General features: G+C 30.9%; 2 protein-coding genes and 1 pseudogene across 2 annotated transcripts; 2 read left to right on the top strand and 1 right to left on the bottom strand.

The window, feature by feature from the left end:
• Positions 1 to 5,333: 5,333 nt before the first annotated feature.
• On the top strand, positions 5,334 to 7,257 carry LOC140891728 (small ribosomal subunit protein uS7-like). Its single transcript, XM_073300349.1, has 4 exons — positions 5,334 to 5,482; positions 6,109 to 6,380; positions 6,696 to 6,899; positions 7,075 to 7,257. Exons 1-4 carry the CDS (start codon positions 5,390 to 5,392, stop codon positions 7,127 to 7,129), a joined length of 624 nt encoding a protein of 207 aa, XP_073156450.1. The 5' UTR covers positions 5,334 to 5,389; the 3' UTR covers positions 7,130 to 7,257.
• A 3,174-nt stretch (positions 7,258 to 10,431) lies between these two features.
• On the top strand, positions 10,432 to 11,460 carry LOC140888223 (probable glutathione S-transferase; annotated as a pseudogene).
• Positions 11,461 to 11,638: 178 nt separating this feature from the next.
• On the bottom strand, positions 11,639 to 13,387 carry LOC140892063 (universal stress protein PHOS32). Its single transcript, XM_073300813.1, has 4 exons — positions 13,064 to 13,387; positions 12,355 to 12,464; positions 12,102 to 12,220; positions 11,639 to 11,902 (listed from the first exon to the last, which is right to left on the bottom strand). The coding sequence occupies exons 1-4, from the start codon at positions 13,236 to 13,238 to the stop codon at positions 11,812 to 11,814; spliced, it is 495 nt and encodes a 164-aa protein (XP_073156914.1). The 5' UTR covers positions 13,239 to 13,387; the 3' UTR covers positions 11,639 to 11,811.
• Between the last annotated feature and the right edge of the window lie 1,888 nt (positions 13,388 to 15,275).

Consider the following 15,275-nt stretch of genomic DNA (forward strand, 5'->3'; position numbering starts at 1 on the left):
CGCCCAAGGAGGGCGAGCCCAGGATGAATAACATGTGAGTTACAAGTGTGGTCCTCTACATTCATTTGCAACTCGTTCATTTTAATTTCAAGGAACGCTCAAACTCTTTTTTTTTATTCGTTCACGTCTCTAAATTGACCGTTGGAGGGATTACGTCGATCGGGACACCCTCTCCACCTTTTTTAACACTCTTTGCTTGGTTTCAACCTTTTCAGGTTCATCTTGAACTTGAAATTTGAGCTTAGGTTAGATTCAGACCTCATAAAGAACCCTCTTATTTTAATGAGTACGTACCATATATAAACCCACATATATGATATATTATATTTTTTTTCTAAGATTTATATATTATAATTTTAAAATATTGTGTGTGTTTATCCAATTTTTTCTAAAAAGAAAGTGAAATTTTGGGTGCAACAATTTTCTGTGCTTCTCATGCCAATCATCAACTTGTGATTATGAAATTTCTTGATGTAAGTGGTATTATGACATTAATGATAATGTAACAAACCTTTCCTTAGTCACATCAAATGTGAATGCTTTTATTGGAATAACATGGATATGCGCAAGTGACCACAATTCTGTCAAGTCTATATCCAACTTCAACTCACTTTTGGATTTTAGACTTCTTGTGATATAACATTTAACTTATCATCACTAGGACCTTACAAGAATTTCAAGTCCCTTTTATTGGATCATAGAAATTGGACACACACACTTATTATTATTTTTTTCCTTTCAAAAAAATGTTATCAAACGTACAAAATCAAAATTGTAATTTTCTCAAAACGCTAATGTCATTCTGTACTATATTACAAGATTTTTGGGTCAAACCCAAATAGATATTGAATCACAAACTCTAAACATATTTTAAGTGGAATATTAATCTATTCAAATATTTTAAATCTATCCCTTTTCATTTGTGGGTGCACATAATATATCGAAATTAACCTTTGTGTGAATGGTGTGTCCCATCTCTTTCTTATCTTTAAATCGAGGGTTCTCAGATTTGGTGGATTGGTCATTATGAAATGGGACCGATTTGATGATTATATATAAACCGATTTGATGATTCTAAAAGAAAAAATTTTCTCAGATAGAATGATATGTCCTTATGACACAAACTGTCCTAATTATTAATTTTATAAATTATAGAGTGTCATTTCATCGGAATGGATCCATCATGGGAATCAAAAGAAGAAATAAAAAGGACGCCATCCACTGATCCAAGGGCGGACCCAAGTTCAACTCCACCTAGGCTTTAGTAAAGCCCGGGTCGATTCAATTTTTTTTTTAAAATTTGTATTTAAAATTTTTGAATAATTTTGATTTAATTTGATTGTAGTCTGGGTAATTTAATTCAAAATATTAAAAGATGTGGGAGCTTAGAATTTTAGCCCGAGTAGACTAAAAATTCTGGGTCCGCTCCAGACGCCATCTAATTTTTTTTTATTTTTAAATTTTGAAAAAAAATGAGGAGCATTCTTGGAATAATTTTCTGTTTTGATTTTCAGTTTCCTATTCTACTAGTTTCTTTGGAAGATTGAAGAGGTCCTATATTTTTATAAAGCGTATGAAATTATTGTCCTCGATTAAGAAATTATTGTACTTTGGTCCGTCGTTAACATTTGCCTCCACTAATCACTATCATATCGGCCTGCCTGCCTGCCTATTTGCACATCAGAAACTAGCTTGGTTATGCATCCTAAATAAGACAGGTCAATTGATTTCAAATAATAATAATAATAATAATAATAATAATTTAATAATAATATGGATAAGTGTTATCAGTTCTTTATATTTTAATAATCTAAAGATTAAGACAAGAAGATGAATAACAAGAATCAGACATGTTCAACATATATATTCTTAGGGTCCGTTTGAAGTTATGGATTATTAATCTATCTATTAATAATTTTATCTAATCTCACGTTTTTTTTGCTGTATTATTTATCCATCTTTCAATTATTTATATCACATCAATAAAATCATTAATTATTTATATTACATCAATCAAATTATTAAATTTAAATTACTATATTACCCTTTATAAATAATATTATTTATATTTTATTAATTATTAAAAGGATAAAATGATATTTTACTATTTTTATATAAAATATAATCAATCAAATCAAACAAACCATAATCAATCAATCAAATCAAATTTTATATTAACTATCTTTATTTATTTATTTTTTTATTACAATATATTACTTATCTCTATATTATTTATCTTATCTCCCACTTCAAACGAACCCTTACCATCGTGTCAAGATCCGACTATTTCGACATACTACATGCAAGAATTTTGCAAAAGAAGTTACGTAGACTTATGTCATCCAAAATCTTCTTGAATGCTCTATTATTTCCTTGAAGGCAAAAAATGTTGAACAGAAGTTAGTAATAGACTTCAAGGTTCTATGTTCATATGAAAGGACCTAGAACATTTTAGAAAAGACTTGAACATTCCGTGAAAAATGCTGGCTCTAAAAGCTTCTGCGGTAGTCTAGAAAAGTATAAAAACTTGAAAAAAGATCTAAACAATTCTAGAGCTCAGGACATATGTTGGAGTAGAAAATAAGTGTAAGAAGTTCTAAAACTATCGAGTTACGAGTATATAGAGCAAGGTAGAATATTGTAGAGACTTCATATCCATCATTGCTCACTATAAAGATCAAGATAATGTAGATGACTTATATATATATATATATATATATATAAGTGTAAGAACTCATTTATAATCTATTAGTTAACACTCATCATCTAACAATTCTTTATTATCTCAATCAAGTGTTGTATTTTTCCTCTTTACATAATCTTCCAAAGTAATTAGATACTTAACAACATAAAATCACTCTTAATGAGTTCATCGGGAAGTCATTTCGTTATGGTCTCAATGTTCATTGAGATCATAGCAAAATGACTTACGGAAGAACTCATTGATGCTACCAAAGGGTCCTCCAACAGATAACTGCGGCCCCATCTTGATACCACTCGCATTTCATTATTCAAATAATTACAAATTGCTTGATTTTTATTATATAAAATTTCTTTTTTATATTTCTCTTTTACACATGCTACATCCTCTTATTGTTCTTTTTATTTTCTCGCATTGTGCATTTACGCCATCAAGAAAAAAGATGAGATTGAAAGGGTTGTCAGGGCCAATCTAGCAATGCTTATGTTGGTCTAAAGAGTTATGCTTTAAAACATTTTTGTTTTCAATTGTGTGCTAGAAAAACTATTGTACTTCGCTGTGAATGGTGATTTCGTCTATCATGTGGCATCGATTTATTTATATTTTCTGCAACGTTTTTCAGAGTGAATTGAATTGTCAGGACTACAAGTGTTTCAATTAAACTACTTGAGTTATTATGCTGTAGTGGATTTCTTTACTTCATTTTTGTCCCATTGTCTTTTATTCCAAAGTTGCAACTGAGTTTTACAGCTTTATTCGTATTCAACAATCCATTGTTTCTAAAATTATCCTTCTCATCCAAGAAGAACCATATAAACAACAGTTTGTTTCTCAAGCATTTTTTCATAATTTTTTTTTTTTTAGCAATTTTGATATTTCACAAAGGTAGTATGCAATTACCTCTTGAAAAATTTACCAATTTTAAAATAAAAAAAATTTTGTGGGATAATCTAGTCAATTTTAGGAGACAAATGATATTTCGAGTAGTATTCGTGTTCCAAGTTCCAACCAATCACTGCAAACTGGATTTGGGCTGGGCTTATGTTGTAAACAAAATGGGTCCGAACATATTCTAGCATATTAAGATGGGCTTATGTTGTAAATAAACTGGTTAGGTAATAGAAAGATGACTGAAAATTGCATATTTCACTTAATTTTTGGTCATCTTTTTATTTTTGACTACCGAGATTAAAATTTGTATCATATAATATATCGATAGATTCACATTTTCGATACGATCCTACTGAAAATTTCAAGACAATCAGAGTTATTTTGAGCACGGGTGCACGTGGAACCCCACGCACTCTAGGATGCGTGAGATCAAAACACTATATATATATATATATATATATGCTTGTGTGTGTTTAATAATAACATGGTTATGATAAATGAATGTTAATTTAATGTGGTTAGGATCATTGTTTAAATGGTCATAGATGAGTAAATATTAAAAATTAGACACATGAAAAACAAATACATATTGAAGGATAAATATCTAAATTTTGTTTGGTAATGATTTTTTTTAGACATTCGATATAATTCTATATATGAACTTCTAATTTTTTTGGAATTTATCTTTAACTTGGAGCTTCATGTTTGATACACGCAATATTATGCATGGATTTCACCATAAGAGTTATTAATTTGAGCACATCTTATACGTGACGGTAAACGGATTTATATCTATGAGATATATCGATCCGACCTATACTTAAAATGAAAAATAATATTTTTTTGCATAAAATATAATCCTTTTTATAAATTTATTTAAATAAAATATGTGTCCTACAAAATTGACCAATCAAAATGTTTCATAGGATTTTGCGTATTAATTTCGATACAAGAAAACTTGAGTGGCTGAGTAAATACACATGCATACATATATATATATATATGTATGTATATAATTAATATGATGATTTTATAGATCAGTAGTAGTGTATGGATTAATCTCAGTGCATGTTACGGATGGACCATAAGAAAGACAAACTATTTGGTGACATAGTGTAACATGGCCGTGATTTCATGTGATAGTTTTATTTTTATGATTTAAATTTTTGGAAAAATGCATTTTTGGTCTTATAATCTTATCACTCTATGATTTAGTCTTTTATGCATTCACATTTATTTTTTAGTCTACTATTATTTTTTTGTTTGCTGTAATTTTAGCCTTTTTTTCTATACAAAGCTGATATAACAACAATATATCGACGATGTGGAAATAACTGATTTCAGGCACACCTGTATTCTGATGAAAAATGATTAGATTTGCAAAAAAATCTAAATATGTAAAACTAAAATAAAATGTGAAAACATAAAGAACTAATCGCAAGATAATAAAATTACATGACCAAAAATATACTTTTTTCTTATATTTTTTTATGAATTAAGTTTTTACAATAAAATATTTATGAAAAAATTGAAACATAGTGGTTTTCATAAGACTCAATCAATTAATGGGTTCGGTGAGGATCTGCCATGGTTTAATAATAATTAAATTAATATTTGTTGAAAAACAGAATAATTCATTAAGTTAATAATTTTAACCGAGGCATTCAAGTAAATAGCAGAAATGATAAGGGTATTTTTGACCATTCTCAGTCCTAGGGTTTCGTTGCCTCCCTTTTTATTCATAACCTGCTGCTACCACCGCAAATCGCACAGCACAGGCAAATCGAAGAGGCAAATATGGCGGTTGCGATAGAGGCAACTAATCAGCTTGATGATAAGGTTCATAGCTCTGTGATGCTCTTTAACCGTTGGTCCTACGACGAAGTTCAGGTTACTTTCCCTTCCACGATTTTTTAGAATGGGTTTACCATGAATTTTCGATGCGAATGTACGTGATTTGATCAATAATATCAATTTTGAGTTATTTATGCTGTTTATTCCTATAGGATGTTGTTGCATCTCTTTTATGTTTATCAATGGAGAAAAACTTTTTTGAGTTGTAAAGAAAATTGGAACGATGACACACACCATTTAAATGTTTTCCACTGTTGAACATCCATGCTTGAGAATCCGTATGTCCATTATTAGTTATTGGTGTTTGAACTGCTGTCTCTGGACCACAGCTTCGGCCTCCGAAGGAAAATCAATTGGATAAAAATTATAGGAAGGCCAGTTGGACACAGAAAAAAATGTTGACTTTGACAAAAAGAAACGGAATTCATTGGAAAAAAGCTTTTTGTTGTGAGCCTGATACTGTATTGGGTGATTGCAATGTTGATATATCAACGTCTTATCTTGTGACTAAATCAAATCTTAAGTAATCATCTAGTATCTGTTGATTGTAAAAACATTTTATGGCTGGGCAATGGCATTTCTCCTGCGCATTGTGATTTAATAAACTCTGTTGTGAAAGTGCTTCTGGTCTTTGATTCCTTGAATTTTCCACTCCTGTTTAGATCAATGATATATCTGTTGAGGATTATATTACTGCAACTGCTTCAAAGCACCCTGTGTACATGCCTCACACTGCTGGGAGGTACCAAGCGAAGAGGTTCAGAAAGGCCCAGTGCCCAATTGTTGAAAGGTTGACTAATTCCCTAATGATGCACGGGCGTAACAATGGGAAGAAGCTGATGGCTGTGCGAATCATCAAGCATACCATGGAGATCATTCACTTGCTGACAGATCAAAACCCAATCCAAGTCATAGTGGATGCTGTGATCAACAGGTAAGAAATTTGTTGGCTGACAAAAGACATAGTTGTGAAGTTTTAATGTACAGCTTTATGGCCATGGCGTAAATTGTCTCCACCAAGAATGACATGTATACATAATAGTTCTTGATTAGCAATCTTCTTTTCATGGCATATATTTTATTCTGAGTTTCATGTCATAAAGAGGCTTGATTGTAAATTAATCATGTTTGCATACTGTCTTACATATTGTAAGGGCATCAGTTTTAGTTGCAGAATTACTCCAGCCCTTTCTATTTCAAAATATTTTATTCTGGGCAGTTTATACTTACTTGTATATTTTTGAATCAGTGGACCTAGGGAAGATGCAACCAGGATTGGTTCTGCTGGTGTTGTGAGACGTCAAGCTGTTGATATTTCACCTCTGCGACGTGTTAACCAAGCAATATATCTTCTTACTACCGGTGCTAGGGAGAGCGCATTCCGCAATATCAAGACGATAGCGGAATGTCTTGCTGATGAGCTTATTAATGCAGCCAAAGGGTCTTCCAATAGGTAACTGCTGGCCCGATTTTGATACTATTTGCATTTTATTATTCAAATGATTATAAATTGCTTGATTTTTATTATCTTAAATTTCTTTGTTATCTTTCTCTTCTACACATGCTACATCTTTTTATCGTTCTTTCATGCTATTGTTCTTTCATTTCATTTTTCTTGTATTGTGCAGTTACGCCATCAAGAAGAAAGATGAGATTGAAAGGGTTGCCAAGGCCAATCGTTAGAGTAAAGCTTATCTTGGTCTAAAGAATTATAATTTAAGATGGTTTTGTTTTCAATGGTGCTTTATAAATGTTTGCCCATTGTTCGTTGTAACTCAAACCCCATTGTTTTTTTATTCCATAATTAGTAACTGAGTTTTGCAGTTTTATTCGTATTCAGCAATCTAACATGAATAATTTTGTTTCTCAAGGGTTTTACAGTTTATTCGTATTCAGCAATCTAACATGAACTATATGAAACTGCGTTCTTGAAAAAATTAACAGCAACTCATTTACTTTCATTTCAAGGGACGTCCAAGCTCTTTTTTTTCTTAGTCATTCACGTCTTTGACTTGAGCGTCGGAGGAACTAAGTTGGGACATCCTCCTAGCCTCATCTAACACTCTTTGCTTGGTTTCAGGTTCAAATTAAACTTTAGGCTTAGGTTAGATTCAGACATTTGATAGAACCCTCTCATTTTAATGTGTACCATATATAAACCCACATATGTGATATTATAATTTTATTCGAAGATTGATATCATATTTTTAAAATATTGTGTGTTTATCCGATTTTTTTTTCCTAAAAAGAAAGTAAAATTTTAGGTGCAACAATTTTTTGTGCTTCTCATGCCAATCATCAACTTGTGATTATGAAATTTCTTGATGTAAGTGGTATTATGACATTAATGATAATGCAACAAACCTTTTCTATTCCTTAGTCACATCAAATGCGAATACTTTTATTAGAATAATATGGATATGCGTGACCACAATTCTGTCAAGTCTATATCCAACTTCAACTCACTTTTGGATTTTAGACTTCTTGTGATATAACATTTACCTTATCATTATTAGGACCTTACAAGAATTTCAAGTCTCTTTTATTGGATCATAGAAATTGAACACACACACACACACACACCTTTTTTTTTTTTTTTTTTTTTTTAATGTTATCAAACGTAACAGAATCAAAATTGTGATTTTTCCAAAACGTTCATGCCATAGGTGGTATAAATTAAGTTATACCATAGTCCATGCACACTGGTATATTATTTTTTTTTTTTTTTTAATGTTATCAAACGTAACAGAATCAAAATTGTGATTTTTCCAAAACGTTCATGCCATAGGTGGTATAAATTAAGTTATACCATAGTCCATGCACACTGGTATATTACAAGCTTTCTGGGCCAAACCCAAACCCAATAGATTTTGAGTCACAAATCCTTCATATTTTAAGTCGAATATTAATCTATTCAAATATTTTATATTTATCCCATTTCATCTGTTGGTGCACATAATTATACAAATTAACCTTTGTATCCATGGTGTGTCCCATTTCTTTCTTATCTTTAAATTGAGGGTTTTCAAATTTGGTGGATTGGTCATTATGAAATGGGACCTATTTGATGATTATATATAAACATATTTGATGAACTAAAAAGAATACTCTTTTCTCAGATAGAATGATTTTTCTTTATCACACAAACTGTACTAATTATGAATTTTAAAAATTAAAGAGGGTGATTTCAAAGGAATCGATCCATCGTGGGCATCAAAAGTAAAAATAAAAAAAATGTTGAATATTTTTAATTTTATTTTCTTAAAAAATCAAGGAGCATTCTTAGAGTAATTTTCATGTTTTGATTTATAGTTTCCTATTCTACTTGTTTGATGAAGAGGTTCTATATATTTTTTTATAAAGTGTAGAAATTATTGTCCTCGAGTAAGAAATTATTGTACCCTGGTCCCTCGTTACCATTTGCCCCCATTAAGTTTTCTTGATATTAATTCATTAAGTTTTCAAATTTCGATTTCCATATACCATTTTTTTACTTTCCCTCGTTACCATTTGCCCCCATTAAGTTTTCTTGGTATTAATTCATTAAGTTTTCAAATTTCGATTTCCATATACTATTTTTTTAGTTTTAAGTTATTTTCGTTAAATTACTTATGATCTCAGAAAAAATACTGACATGACATCGAAAAATGCTGACGTAGTATCGAAAATTGTTGATTTGATCAATATCATTTAGTAATTAAACCAAAATGGCTAATAATTAAACATTAATATACCAAAATCAAATTATGAAAATTAATAGATCAAAACTAAAAGTTGAAAAAATTAATGAATAAAAAGGTGTTTTCCCACGGCTGTTGTTATTGGGTACGTATCGTGTCTTGAAAAGTTAATTCCCGAAGTCCGAAGAGGGGATCAGGATACAAGGGCTAAAAGATGGTAAAATTATCAGATAATTTATTAGTAAAGATTCTTGCATGCGATATCAGTTTTATATGTCAATTAGTAAGTGATTTTATTGGAGAAAAGCGATATGTTAATATAAACACAAAAGACAATTTCATATACATAAAAAGTGTAGCCAATTCTAATAGGGTAGGGAAATATTAGGAGATTAAAATCACAGCAAATTCTAAGCAGTTGTTATTAACATTGATGATTATGAAAGTTTTTTCACCGGTCATGTTATCGATTATAATAATTTTAATTTGATAATTAAAGTTTTGAATCATTTTATTGATGAGATAGTTAAATAATTACTTCATCTAATTTTTTTTCCCATTATGATATTGTCATTTATATCCATCGTGTTTTAAGCATATGATTTGATTTTGTTTTGTCTTTTGTTATTTTAAATGAACATATGTATTTTTATATTTGATTTCCATGCAGAAGTTGAGAGGTCTTTTACTGTATATTCTTCTATGGATCGAATAAAATTAAACAAACACAGACAAGACAATTCAAAATATGACCATCATCATGAAAAATATAGAAACTTCGTAAATCTTACCAAACCATCGAACATTTGACTAGTTATAACTTATAACCTTCTATATACAAAGACGAGTTAAAATAACGAGCATCTTCCTAAAAGAGTGAACAAGTATAGATATGGGTTTGGATCCTCTACCATGTTAAAACCTAGTGTCGTGTTAAAAACACGACACTGTGTGCTATCTACTTTTTACACAAGATGATGAAGACCCCACATATTGTTAGATAAATTTGAAAAAGTTGTAAGATGGATTGAGATGCAGCTAATCATCTTGTTTAAAAAATGCACAACACATGATGATGTAATTGAACCACCGTAGAATCCAAATCAACATAATATACATAATATTTAGCAATAGCACAGCTGTAGAATTTTGTGGCTTCTCCACAAAATCTAATATCGTTTTGATCTTGTCTTCCTAAATGTTCGAGTGAAGGCAAGAAATCAAAGAAACCGGCTCCTATCGCACGTCGCTGAGTTCATGCTATACCTCAGCTTTGGTGCAAAAAACAACAAAGTAGTAATATTTTATAGAGGCTTTCTGGACAAACAAGTCCATTTTCCTCTATAACTAAAGCCCCTCCCACCAGAACATAATACATACAAACACATAATAGCAAAAGGAAAAACTACATACAAAAGTATAAGATAAACTATAATGGGAGAAGTGAAGTTGTTTGGTGCTTGGGGAAGCTCAATGACCTGGAGAGTTGAAATGGTGCTGAAATTGAAGGGAATAGAATATGAATACATAGAAGAAGATCTAAGCAACAAGTCCGCTTTGCTTCTCCAATACAATCCAGTTCACAAAAAAGTTCTGGTGTTTGTACACAATGGTAAAGCCATCGCGGAGTCATTGGTGATCATTGAATATATTGAAGAAACTTGGAAAAATGGTCCATCCGTTTTTCCTAGAGACCCTTATGACAAAGCCATCGCACGTTTCTGGGCAAAATTCTTTGATGAAAAGGTACAAAATCTCACAATCCTTTTATGTCCTGTTAACTTGTTTTGATCTAGTCACGAGTTAAAGTTTATGTGTTGACAGTTGAACATAAGAGCCTAGAGCATAGTTAATGCCAATGCCATTAATCATATGATTTTTGTACCATTAATAATTTGCAATTATACTAAATAAAACTAAACGATAACAAGGGTACCTAAAACTTATGATGAAATTAAGCTTGACTTGTCTTGTGCCAGTGCTTTCCTGCGATGCTGAAGGCATGTAGCACAGCAGGGGAGGAGCGAGAGAAAGCCAAGGAAGAAGCAATTGAACAATTGAAATATCTGGACAATGAACTAAAGGGCAAGCGATTTTTTCGGGGGAGACACCATCGGGTTTGTTGATATTGCGGCCAATTTCAGTGCCTATAGGTATGGGCTCATCTCAGAATTGGTGGGTCTCGAGCTCATAACGAAGGATAAGTTACCGAATTTATGTAAATGGATCGAAGAGTTCGTCAATCATAGTGTCGTTAAGGAAAATCTGCCTGATCGGGAGAGAATGATTGAGGTTTACAGGTTAATGTTTCTGGGTGGCAATGCTGCTAAATGAAGATGAGAAGATCCAAGTTCATTATTGTCTACTGGTTGAGTCAATGTATGCATTTGAAATTTTAGGTATGAATAAAACAAATCTCGTGCCTTGATGTTTCTTAATTTTATTTGACTACTTTTTCTGTTCCTAAATGAGCTAGCTAGGCCTCTAAGTGCTTGTATCATTATTCGTAACATGTAATAAGATCAAAATAAATGAAGTTCGAATAGATAGAATCCCAACAACGAGAATGCAAATTTTAACATTGCTACAAATACTGTCTACTATAGGATACATATTTTCATACCTCAAATACCAAATATTTATTACAAGAAAATAACCTTAGTTTTTCAGACATAATTGGTTGACTCAGTTCCTGTGGAATTCTGGATCCTTCACGATTGTAACGGGGCACAATGCATTTGCCATCACGTAATTAGTCACGCTTCCTAATATTATCCTATATTTCATTGAAAACATAAAGAAAACAAAATCAATTCCTGTGGTGATCTAATGTGATTCCAACTTTGATATTTTCACAAAAATAAACGTACATAAATTTAAATTCTTTATAACAGTTTGTCTGCTCATATTTGACTGAGGAGAACAATATTTAGTAAAAATTGCAATTTTAACTATTAAAAAGGCAAATAAATTACCTCTGGATGGTGGTGAGTCCCCTGCTTCCCATGACCAAAGAATCCAGCTTCAAATCTTCAATAGCTTCGCAAAGCTTCTCTCTCGCATCTCCCCAGTAAAGTTTTGTAATAATGTTTATCTAATCAAAATTCAAATGAAACGGTGATTATATGGATCCATTAACACGTTGATTTAATCAAACAAAGATGTCAAAGATGGCTAGAAATTCCATTTGAGTGAAATAAAATTTGACAAAGAAAAGAAAAATTAAACCTCTTTCTGCCTGGCTGCGGTGTCGAGCATGTCGAGAACTTCAACATCGATAGGAACATCGTATTTCTTCATGATCGTTGGTTCGCGAAACTCGGACAGTGGAATCAGAGCTAAAAATTCGATATTCAAACTTTAATATTTGGAATTCTGGTTCAAATTCCTATATTTGACAAGGTTGATACTATTTGAACTCCAATGTTTGCCAATCGAGCTCCATGTTATGTATAAAATTTATTCCGTTGACAAATATTATGAATTATTTATATTTGTACGATTATGCTGAATTTCATTTCGAAACAACGTATAATAATTCAAAATTATATATGTTATTAGCTAATTCGATCGTCAAACTTAACTCATAGTATGTCTGTATCATATTCTATTTGATTAGAATCGAGATCTTAAAATACGCTTAAAATGTTCGACATTTCGACATGCAACAAATGAAGAAAATAAATACAGAACATTCATAATTCATATAATTTATATTTATAAATCTAAAAATAAACTGACTAAAATGTTTGTTTGTTTTTTCACTCTTCCAATCCAGATTTCGCTGTAACCTCCCGATCTATCAATCATCAGACGATAAAAAATAAAAAAGTGCTGGGATCATCATGCTTCATACATGAAAAACACTCTAAATCCGCAAAAAAAAAACTTTTTCTAAAAAAAAAAAAGAGAGAACAGGAAGAAAAAAAAAACGTACGAGAACCGGATTTAGACCACAATCGATCGCGCGACTCTTGGGCAGAGTTAGATTTGATATGGATCAAATAAAAATTGTCGCCCTTTTCAGCTAAATTGTCGATCGCCCACTGCAGTGCAGCTTTGCTACTCTTGGAGAAATCCATCGCCACCCCAACTTTCCTGTCTTTCACCATATTCTTTTCCCCAAATACGTAAACGATAACAATGGATTATTCACGCCAATGTGCAGAAGAAATATAGAGGTAGTTGCGTGTAGAAGATGAAAGCAGATTTGATTCAGTTTTTGGGGAGTGAATGTGAATTTATTTATTCCCTTTGCTTGTTCGTGTGATTGCTCGTCATTTATGTAACGCTAACGCTTACGCGTGTATTATGAATTGTGAAACGGGTCGGGTCACACCCGATTCGGGCATGGTTTTCCTTGCGTACAAGTATATAGTATCTTACCGTACAATCAAATAAATATTCACTTTTGTTGCATAAAATATTGAATTCGAAATTTAAATATTGTTGATTAATATTATATGTCGAATGAAACCATAGCTTATAAACATATATGCCACACGCATCAAAGCTTAATATACATATATATTAAAAATTAATGATGTTGATCACGACCACAATGAACACGTAAAAGATCATCTTGAAATATTACGTACCTGTCTATAATAAATGTTTATGTAATGTTTCGAAATGCTTAAAAAATTGATTATGAACTGTAAATTATAAAATTTTGAGTTCCAACGACTACCTTAGTTCTCGGACTCGGAGCTATGGAACTATGATTAGGTCGTTTTAAGTTCGGGTTTGTATTTGATCACAAGAGCTTCCATGAATTCTAATTGATTTTGTTTTATTCAAAGTAAAGATTATATTTATCCTTAAAGGTGTTATAACCCCATAATAATAATAATAATATAAGAAATATAGGAACCGCGATCTATAACCCCCTTTTCATTTGTTTGGGAGTCGGGGAAATTTTTTTTTTTTAATTGGTAAATCTTGTAATTAAGAATTTTTTCTACTGATTAATAAAATTACAAAAAGTACCTTTCAAAAAACTTTAATAATTGGGTTCCTACTATTTGTGATCCAACATTTTTTTTCCTGATTAAAGAATGTTTTAGAAACTATACGTGTTGATTATTAGAATTAAGACTAATGAAAGGTATAAAAGTAACCAGAAAAGTTATCCGCGTTAAAAATGAAAAATGACAACTTAATTTAGAATAATGCATATATTACTCACTAAAATCCTTTAAACAAAGACAAAAGGAAAAATAAAACAAAACAAACACACATTATTAATTATTTCTAAATGTGAGCTGAGGGCTGAGGCGAAGGCGTTGCTAGCTGTCACTTGGCTATCTCAATGGATTTGCAACCTGTCATCTTCGAAACAGATTCTAAATTAGTGGTTGACGCTATCTATTTAAATCCGATGGGCTGCGGCGAATTTGAAACAATAATTATAGATTGTTGCTCCTTACTCTCAACAGAAATCGACTACAAATTTTGATTTGTTAAACGACAAGCGAATGTAGTTGCACGTACATTTGCTAAAGTGACCAATTCATATGTTAGTCCATATTTTTTTTTTATGATGCTCCAACTTTTATTTTGATTTTTTACTTCGTGATTGTAGCGACTCTTATTTGAATTAATGAAGTTTTGAGTTTTGACTTGCTTGCTAAAAAAAATATGAGCAAAAAAATTATTGTTTCGCTTTATTTTGGTGTAGATAAATTTATTGTGTGTAATATAAAATAATTCTCGTCACACGATGAACCAGAAGATCAATACAAAATAAGTAAATATTCGGTGATTTTAGTGGTTACTGGTTAGAGCAAAAACATAACAAAAAATATATGATTTATTTGGACAAGTACTTATAAAAAATTTTATATATGTAAAAATACTTTTTTAAAAAAAATTAAAATATTTTAAAAATTGTTTTAAAAATAAATATGTATTTAAACAACTTTTTATAAAAGCATTTTAACAATTCAAAAATAAAATTATTTTGATTTTCATCGTAATCTTATCTCAATTGTTCTTTAAAAATGTATACTTGAAAAACATTTTTTAAAAAATGATTCTAAAAAACATCTACAAAAATCTCACCTAAACGGATAAACACATACTTTAACAATTTAACTTATAGAACACAAAAAATGTTTTTAACGTATATATATACAAATGGAAGTATG

Source organism: Henckelia pumila, chromosome 3 (assembly GCF_033568475.1).
Source record: "Henckelia pumila isolate YLH828 chromosome 3, ASM3356847v2, whole genome shotgun sequence".
NCBI classification, from domain to species: Eukaryota; Viridiplantae; Streptophyta; class Magnoliopsida; order Lamiales; family Gesneriaceae; genus Henckelia; species Henckelia pumila.

Excerpts from the sequence above, each read along its gene's own strand:
- LOC140891728 (XM_073300349.1), top strand. The coding sequence starts at position 5,390 with ATGGCGGTTGCGATAGAGGCAACTAATCAGCTTGATGATAAGGTTCAT. Across the intron at positions 6,381-6,695 it reads GTGGATGCTGTGATCAACAG|TGGACCTAGGGAAGATGCAA; the intron begins GTAAGAAATTTG and ends TTTTTGAATCAG. Across the intron at positions 6,900-7,074 it reads GCCAAAGGGTCTTCCAATAG|TTACGCCATCAAGAAGAAAG; the intron begins GTAACTGCTGGC and ends TGTATTGTGCAG.
- LOC140892063 (XM_073300813.1), bottom strand. The coding sequence starts at position 13,238 with ATGGTGAAAGACAGGAAAGTTGGGGTGGCGATGGATTTCTCCAAGAGT. Across the intron at positions 12,465-13,063 it reads GTGGTCTAAATCCGGTTCTC|CTCTGATTCCACTGTCCGAG; the intron begins GTACGTTTTTTT and ends TCGAATTTTTAG. Across the intron at positions 12,221-12,354 it reads CCGCAGCCAGGCAGAAAGAG|ATAAACATTATTACAAAACT; the intron begins GTTTAATTTTTC and ends AATTTTGATTAG.